The 9,477-nt window shown below is 36.6% G+C and overlaps 1 protein-coding gene across 1 annotated transcript in view; it reads left to right on the top strand.

Annotated features, from left to right (window-relative positions):
- Positions 1–1,151: 1,151 nt before the first annotated feature.
- The window catches only part of antxr1d (ANTXR cell adhesion molecule 1d), a 35,870-nt gene continuing 27,544 nt past the window's right edge, over positions 1,152–9,477 (top strand). Inside the window, exons 1-6 of the mRNA XM_038296405.1 lie at positions 1,152–1,542; positions 6,861–6,932; positions 7,022–7,093; positions 7,321–7,402; positions 8,390–8,420; positions 8,502–8,575. Coding sequence (XP_038152333.1) covers positions 1,379–1,542; positions 6,861–6,932; positions 7,022–7,093; positions 7,321–7,402; positions 8,390–8,420; positions 8,502–8,575 — 495 coding nt within the window. The 5' untranslated portion in view covers positions 1,152–1,378. The remainder of the gene's footprint in view (positions 1,543–6,860; positions 6,933–7,021; positions 7,094–7,320; positions 7,403–8,389; positions 8,421–8,501; positions 8,576–9,477) is intronic.

The raw sequence follows: 9,477 nt of genomic DNA, 5'->3' as shown, positions 1-9,477 counted from the left end.
CTCTATGCCAACGGCTGTACTGCCAGCTACAGTGACAAACCTTCCTGGGCAGGTCTTTAACACCTTCAATCTACCTTTTGAGCATTTTTCCATGGAGAAACATATGCACTCTTACATACACCTACAAGTGTTTAAATCAATGGTGCCAACAGAAACGCATGTATACAGTTAGCTGTGGATGCCACCATATAGATATTTTAATATTTTGCAATTATTAGTTATTTTATATTATGCATTTCTTGTTTGTATCTGGGATGTTATTCTTTCTCTAGCTCTGCAGGTCTAAAGCAAACTCTACTGGATGTCATCTTCTACTCTTTCTTATTCTGTTTTTACTACCTTTCCTGCCTTTTTACCTCACCTCTTCCCCTTTCTTTTATTTTTCCTTTTGAAATACATTTCTGTATCAGTTACATTTGAAATAGTCCCAAAATGATATCCAATACCATTTTTTGCACTTGTATAAATATCAAGCAGAGCATTATAGTGAAAGCAGTAATTCTCCACTTGTGAAAGTAAATCCGCTGAGATTGCTACACTGCCAGGCAGGAGGACACATTAAAAAAGAAGTGTAAAGAATAACAAGAATAAAGACACAGGTACTTAAAAATGCAACATGAACTTTTATGTTTAATGAATTAGAACCTAAAAGCTGCCTGAAACTGCCAGTGGGTGCAAGATGGACATCTTTATGTTTGCTGATTGTGCCAGGTGCAAGAATTTTTTCAAGCACAAAAGGGACTAAGTAAACACTAGGAAGAATGCTTGGTTTATGTTGCTCCATGTTTTGTTTTTGTTTTTATATATAGGTGTTTGAATAAATGGATTTGCCTAGTGAAACATCACTTCCTGATCATAAGCCTAATTGCCCACTTTATTTCACACTGTAACAGATAAATTAAGTATACCAAATTATGTAAAGTTGATCTTAAATACAATCAGTTGTGGATATGTATTTTTTTAATCACATGTGGATACAAAATCAAGATTTAAACATTTGGATGTAGGTGAACCTTTAGTTGTGCATTTTGCATCATCCACAACTTGTACAAATCTGCTCCTAATTTTAACAAAGGAGTGGGGTTATTTTCCTTTGGAAAGAAGCGGAAAAAGTGAAGTTTTGCCTCTCTCCTCGGGTGTCGCTCCTCTCTCCTTTCCTTCATCCTGCACTGCCTTCATGCTTTTTGTTTTTTCCACCTCAGCCAAAAAGAAAAGACTTGAGGAGCCCGGCTTGAGCTGAGCGACACTTCTCCAGGCTGACTTCTCCTGGAAAGCGCAAAAAGCCACAGTCTGTTTGGAAACAGACGCTAAAAGAGAAATGTGAAGATCCCGTTTGCTTGCTGGCATTCTCGGAGAAGTAAAGCGCTAACCTGGAAAGATGGCGTGGACACGGGCTTGTTTGCTGTTCTTCGCCTTTGCTTTGCTGGGATTTTTCCTGCTCTGTGTCCCGGTGAAAGGGGAGCCACGGGGAGAGCAACAGGAGGAAGAGGAGGAGACCATGTCCTGTCAGGGCGCGTTTGACCTCTACTTTGTTCTGGACAAGTAAGCCCCCCGATATTATTTATGGCATTGTTACTTTCGGCTGGCCGCGCTCTGCCATGCAGCAGCGCATGGACGCGCAGAGCGCATCAATCGGACGTCCGGTTGTGGCCTAATTGTGCTTTAGGGAAGAAAATATAAAGTATGGCTTTGTTGGCCATTTATAAGTTAACATCTGCTAATAAGATAGGTTTGTTTTCTCATATCCTGTGTTGGGATGAAATCTCTTAAGTCACAAAAATTATCCTTTTCCTGGGGGGAGAAAAAAAACAATTCTGAGGAACACACCTAGAACCCATTTTCTTTGTTTTTGGTATGATCAAATATGCAGGCAGGCCTCGGTGTTTTTTTGTTTTGTTTTTTTAAGTCGGGGGAATAATCTGGATTTTGGAGCGTGTTTTTCCTTTTGTCCTGCTAAAAGTGGTGAGTCAAACAGGCTGAGTTTTACCCACGGGATGTGGGCAGGGCGCAGGATAGAGTTTCAGCCTGATGACGCCTGCGGACACAGCTGCACAAGCGCTGCTGCATGTTTGCATGGTCCCTTCAACTAGTCTTCTGCACTTATGCCCTGATTAAAGCTGTTAAGGGATGAAGGATACATGCATAAACCATTCTGTATTTAACACTTAATCAGGAATCATTATTTTTGATAAAGAATATTAATTAAAAATCTTATTCATCAGCAAAACATAAGGTATGAGTGAATTTTCCAACAACCCTTATCCTTTTCTTAAGGCTCAGGTGCTTTACTCATTTTATTACTATAAATAGCCCGTTATGTAGAGTTATATCTGTCTGTCAATACATATTCCTGTTCATTTTCTTTGAGTTTCACTGTTTTGAAGGAAAATGTCAAGGAATGTTTACTGCAGACTTCTGTAGAGTTACAGAGGTTTACATTTAAAGTCCAAAGTTACAGAAATGTACGAAATGTTGTCAATCCATCTAAAAAAAATTGAAGTACCAGTTGCTACAAAGCCATTTTTAACTAGTTTTTTTACTTTTACAGACCAATTAAAATTGTATTAAATAAATGTTGAAATCAATGATTTAGATATTGAATTGATTGGAAAAAGGCGAAAATTACACTTTTTTAAAATATATTTCCTAAGGTGCAGTGCCTTTTTTTTCCTATTTTATGTATAAATAATGAAACATGGAATTTGGTTGGATGATGGGTGGAGTAAAACAGAGAAGAAAGCTTGTAAAAAAAAAAAAAAAGACTTTTGAAAAAGAAATCTGAAAAGTGTGGCACACTAATGTACCAGGGTCTTGTATGTGTTTTGTTTGAACTCATCTTGTGCTGCTGCATTGGTTTTGGTCAAGTCAAATTTCACAGTTGGTCTCAGTCCACAGGAAACTTTTTTTTGTTTTGTTTGAGATTTCCAAAAAAAAAAAAAAAAAAAAAATGGAAAGGAAGGAAATTTTTCCTTTTTTTCTCTCTCTCTCTTTTTAAGAAGAACAGGTGGTCAGTGGGTGTTACCTTTATAATCCCCTCCCCCAGCACACTTGCTGAAAAAGATGAAAACAGTTGGTCAGTCTGTTTAGCAGTAGGTATTCCTTTACTGTATTACCTGTCAGTACCGCAAAGTGAATATAAGTAACATCAGAACTGTCACTGAGTTGTATAATTTCAATAAGACAGCCATACTTTATTTAACCTCGTGGTAAAAATCCCATTTATTAAAATGTATAAAAAATTTTTATTATTTCAAAATGGCACCCAGACTTCATTAGCATTTTTTGTTACCTGCAAAGTCTTTTTATTCCCTTTAAAATATTTTCCAATTACAGTTAATTCTGAAAAACAAGACAAAATCAGAACTAAGTCAGATGATGGACAAAAAATACCAATTGCAACATTTCACACTAGCTAGGGATAATATTGACATTAAACATAATAAAAATGGATGTTGGCATTGTATTTTAAGAGAGGATTGTGATTCTCTTTGAACAACTTTGTTTTTTATGGGGGGGGGTGGGGGTTCTTAACATCTAACACCATTATGACTAACCTTGCACAGCAAAAATGCTTTGCAGACAAGGCCAAGACAAAAACCACACAGCAAAAAAAAAAAAAAAAATCCCCAGAAAACCCAACCCCAGCAAAATCAGCACTATGGTTGTTTTTGTTTTTAAAATGACATCCAACTCTTAGTCTTAAGGTGTGCTGAATATGCTGTTAAACTTATTACTACAACCTGAGGTAGATATCAGATACAACATCTTCTAGAAGATGTATTGCACTGTTCCCTCTGTTAAAACCTAGAAGCATGGTGATGTGACCTTTGGAAAAGATGTTGATCATCTTCAGGCATGGGGAGGTTGCTGCATTTCCAGAAAATGCTGCAACCTTTGCTAAGATTGCAATAACTCTTGACCACAGCAAGGTCAAACCCTTAATATAAGAATGAAAATGATTACTTTGCAGATTGTAACCGTTTGCTCATCCTATTCCCTTTATTGTTTTATTACTGTCAGGTTTGAATTTCTAAAAAGAAAAAGATATATTAAGTTAGACTTTTTTTTTTAAAACAGCTGCTGTACATAGGCTCAAAATCTTATATCCCAGCACCACAGTTGAATCTTTATTTTTCTGAACTTTAAAATGTAAATGTCAGTGTTAACATGTATTATGCCTTTAAAGGAGAAACTTGCACAATTTAACAAACAAATAAAAAATCTTTTTATACCAACATCTTCATTTGGCCACTATGAGCTGTGAAGGATTCAGACTGAGTGACATTTAACTTGGGTTTTAGAGATGTTAGTTGATCTTTCAGATTCCCACCTCGACATCTGTCTGTCACTGCTCAGTCTTTACCCTTTGCTTCAAAAAGTTTAGGTGGAGCCCGGGGAGTGTGGGACATCATGCATCATGCCTCTGGTTTGTGTCTGGAGCTGCGAGCATCATCAGGCCTTCAGGAAGCAGCTGATCTTTCTCCTGAGATAGCTCTGACTCGTCAGCATGCTCTGCTGATCTTAAATGCCATCCAGTGACCTAATCTAACATTTTGGTTACAGAACGCAGAATAAAGCTGAATCTAGTGAATGTGCGTTAACTTTTTTAGACATCACCTCATCTGTGTTTGTCTTTGCCACATATTTGACTTTGGCTGCAGGAGAGGGTTATGAGCTCATAACTGTAAGCAACAGAAAAACGAAATTACCATGAGTTCCACTTTCTCAAAGCCATGTCTGATCCACACTTAAGACCAGACAGCAGTTGTTGTTTTTTTCCCTCCTAGTCTGGTTCATCGCAAATCTAATAATATAGGTTATGTGCTGCAATGAGGTGAACTGAACTGATTTATGTTCCTTGTTTAGGGATGGTGCAGTCTGGCCATCGACCTAAAAGTACACAAACCAAAAAAAAAAAACAATTCTAAAAGAACTGTTGAGTTTTCTTAAAGCTTTAATTTTACCAACAAAAAATGCTTTTTGGTACATTTGATCTGTAATTTAAAAGTTGCAGTTACAAACAACCTTTTTTTTTTTTAAATATATGTGTAAACTGGAATTGAGTTGTTTCGTCATTCTCATCTTTGGAGGAAAATAAAGGATCACTATCCAGACTGTTAAGTATGGTGGTGGCAGTATTATATTTAAGTGATGCTTTGCTAAAGGAGGAACTTAAAATAAAAAAAAAAATGGTATCTTAAGGAAAGAATATTATGTAAAAATACTTAAGTTATTCAAGTTATCAACCATGAAATGAAAGTAGAAATGTGTTTTTCAGATCATAAGAACCCTAAACATTCTAACAAGCTATTTACAATATGTCAACAAATTTGAAGCTTTGGACAGGCTCTGAGCTTCCACGGAAGCTGGGTTGACCTGCTATTAAAATGTGTGTTTGAGCAAGGCTGCTAAAACAAATTGTCTCAGATGCATAACTTCTAATTGGAGAAATGGGCCAAAATGTCAGCAAATTGTTGTGAGAACCCAACGTGTTTGACCTTAGTTATGCAGTTTAAAGAGAACGTTGCCAAATATGACATAAGTACATGTAAACCTCTAAATTTAAAGTAAATCCATCATTCTGCCATTAAGCAATGACAAAATAATATGGGTAATCATAACTGACCTAAAAAAGGGAATGTTTAGTTTCAGTCTAAGAAAAGAACAATTTTGTCTTTTTAAACTTGGTGTAAAAAAATAGTTTAGTTCTTTTTTGTGCTTGTGCTGCTGAGTTAACATGTTTAGGTTTTTTCATCTGCAAAAATATTGTTTTAAAAACAAGTCACTATGGCCCACATAAAGACTGATACAATAAACTAAAGCATACGTATCAATTTTCTACATCTATTTACCATGTTTACCTTTTGCAAATGCTTGAGCACTAACGATATAAAGTTGCTGTCTTACTGTTTGCTACATGTCGTTTAGGCAACATTTTTGTTATGCTTAGCTGAGAAGAAAAACAGCTGGACTGTTTTAGCTTCATGTGATTCTTATCATGAGAACCGTAGATCAGATTATTGTTAAACATAACTAAACAAAGTTTGACATTAAGATTGAAATCTACCAGGAAACTCCTCCTGCTGCTTGTCTCTTCAGCAAGTATTTCCACAGAAGATAATAGAGAGGGGAGTCTAAAGTTATATGGAAGGAACAAGTAATCAAACCCCGGCTCTGTGGTTCCCTTTGCTGATGACCGTGTAAAATTCTCACAGGTTTGCTGCTAAAGGGGTGTAATGTTGCTTCCTGTAACACACATTCAGACATCTCCTCCTGCTAAGTGATAGTTATGTGTCCCCCTGTTGTGCATGTCAAAAGTCTTATTTTACTCTAGCGGATGAGCTTCCACCCTGTTACTGGCATGTGCATAGTGGGACCATCTGTTCTCCTACACACAGACCTACACACACACCCACACACACACACACACACACACACTCTCTGTCACTCTAACACAATATGCACATGGGCCAGCTGCTTTCTACACGGTCCCTGCTCAAGGGAGACTGCAGCATCTGTCCCTGTCTAACCTCAACCCTGTGGTCCAGCAGCAATTAGCTCCCATTAGCATCCCTGTGGGAGAGGCATTCATTAAATAGATGGGTGTCTTTGTAGCGGGCTGTAGAAAACTAACCAGCAGCCCACAGCTGAGTTACAGTCAAAACTGATGGAATCTTTCTTAATTCTCTAAGGAATGACCTCTGTTTAATGATAAAAAAGGCCGCAGCTTTATACGTATACATCTGGGATGCATTGAAGTGAGCACTATCTGCATGTTTAAGTGATTAACCCCCTGATTGACCCTAATCTAAACACTTGTAGTTGTGTTTTTTAATTAGAGAAAATTGTTGATTTTTCAGATCTGGCAGTGTGAAGCATCACTGGCATGAGATCTACTCCTTTGTGAAGCAGCTTGCGGAGAAGTTTATCAGGTAAAAGTCAGGATTATGCATTTAAGCTGCTGGTTTGGTTTGTTTCTGTCTTTAATGATCACTAAATTGGAATAAATGTGTGTCTGCAGCCCCATGCTCAGGATGTCTTTCATCGTTTTCTCTACACACGGAAAAATCATCATGAAGCTGACTGAAAACAGGTAACTCCCATCCATCCATCCATCCATCCATCCATCCATGCATCCATCAATCAAGATTTATATAGCTCTCATCAAACATCTATTTGTTGCCTTTACCCTGGAATTACCTAAATGAAAAACATTCATGTCATGGTGACTCTACTAACTCTCTTCTACTTATCTAAATAAGAACTTCCCACCAGTTTGTTTGTTTTCATTATCTGTATTTCTGTCTTCTACCCCCTAAGGGACGCCATAACTGAAGGCTTAAGGGCTCTGAATGAAGTTGTTCCTGGAGGAGACACATTTATGAACCTAGGCCTGCAGATGGTATGGTTATTTTTGGGGAAATTGCCATTCTCAATATGGAACAATTATTTATATACAATAGGGATTTAAATCTCACAGAAAATATTTTTTTCTAAGTTGTTTGTGAGGAACAATGTATTTATTTAAGAAACTAGAAAAGCTGAGAGAGCGCAAACCTTCGTCAAGCAGCACATTTTGCCCCAAATTGTTCCCTAATCATTACCAAAATTAAATTATTTGTTCCTTGGCACAAAAAATAAAGATCTCATTAAATCCATCCATAACTTTTCAAGTTATCCTGTGCACAGACAGACAGACTGTACTTGAATAATAATAGTAATAAAAATTGGCAGAGATTATAATAAAAGTTTACAATTTAATTTGATCATCTATTAACTAAACTTCTAAACATCAGAGTAAAATTAATAAATGACTGATTTGCCATCGGATGCACTTTCTGCATGTATGAACCACTTGAGTGTATTTTTTTTGTTTCTTTAGGAACCCTGTCTTTTACAGCTTACTTTGTGGTAACTTGCAGTGAAAGCTGCTTGTTTTTAAAGACATTCAAACAGGCTTAAAGTTAACATGTTAAATGCTGACAATTGGCAACAGGCAGAAAGGTCTGCTTGCTCTGAATAAAACGATTTTGAATGGTTTGCAGACAGAGGTTGACTCTCTGATATATTAGCACTTAGATTCTACAGGTTTGCTGCATATCAATAGATTGGAATTCACCATTAAAATGATGCTTGAGCATAATTTGTTATTATTATTATTTTATCACAGTTCGCTAAACTAAGATGTTTTCCTCATCAGATTATGCTTTTTTTCTGTTTGACATTTATTGCTTTTATGTTTAAAAATGTCTTAAGTCAATCAAATATTTCTTAAGAATATACTGCAACAAAGATTAACAACAGTTTGATGTTATTAATGCTTAATCACAATGTTTTAGATTATTTTACTGTCTGAGCTTTTTAATATTGACTGTTACCGTTTTTGCAGGCTAATACACAGATTTACCAAGAGAACCAGGGTAAGCTCCATCTCAAAAGCTTCCTTTTCTCAATAAAATCTAATAGCTAAATAAAACATATGTTTTTCATGGTCATTAAAGGAACCGCCAGTGTTATCATCGCACTGACAGATGGAGAACTTAAGGAAAGCCAGTTGGACTTGGCCCAGCGAGAGGTAACTGGGAGGGAAGAAATCCACTGTGGCATTGAACTTTGTTAGAAACTATTGTTAGAAAGGGCTCTATAGAAATCTGTTAACAGATTTTTTTTGTTTTGCTAAATTATTTCAATTTCATTTCTATTTTTGTTTCAAACTTATGAGTATTTCCTGTCCTTCAGACAGGCCAACAATAGAATTATCTGTAAAATCATTGAATTGATCATTGCAGTAATTGTACTAGCTCTAGCTTTAGAATCACCATTGGTGCTTCTTTTTAAAAGAAAATAAATAAGTTATTTTTGTCTGACCAAATGTAACTCCTATTGTAACTGTTTGCGGAAGGTTGAAGAAGAATCACTTCTAATTATTTTCTTCATGGACTGATATCAAAACTTTAAGCAAAGTTTGGGGGAAGGGACAGGAAGAGACTGGTCCTAGACTAGCTTGAACCTCAGTGGTGAATGCTGTCACACGAGGCAGTATACTCTCTCGGAGCCAAGCAGTACATAAGTTAAATATGTTCAGGTCAGCAAAAGGCTGGCCTTTGGTTCTACTGATTTTGGGGTTTATCTGAAAGCTGCTAACCTCTGATTTAGAACCTGAAAATGAATGCTGTGCATAAGATTTAAAAGCTTTGCATTTGTCTTGGTTAAGAGAAAAATAAAGAGTGTGTCTCAAAATGTTAAAAACGTAATTAAAAAACTGGCAACTTATTATAGCTTCTGAAGGAAGGAAATAAACGGTGCTTACAACTGCAGTTCATAAGGGCCTCACTGATCGGGTGCAGCTTCTTTGTTTGACAAAACGTTTCTGTGACTTTGCCTTCGATAACTGCTTCCAACCAGAACTCATACATCTGCTTGTTTTCAATGATTGATTAATATGGGTTATTTAGCAACCAAGGGAAGAATGGGGCA

This window comes from Cyprinodon tularosa, unplaced genomic scaffold (assembly GCF_016077235.1).
Source record: "Cyprinodon tularosa strain WSP-4 unplaced genomic scaffold, ASM1607723v1 ctg37, whole genome shotgun sequence".
Taxonomy (NCBI): domain Eukaryota; kingdom Metazoa; phylum Chordata; class Actinopteri; order Cyprinodontiformes; family Cyprinodontidae; genus Cyprinodon; species Cyprinodon tularosa.
The sequence above is the reverse complement of the archived record's forward strand: the minus strand, read 5'-3'. Positions and strand labels throughout refer to the sequence as shown.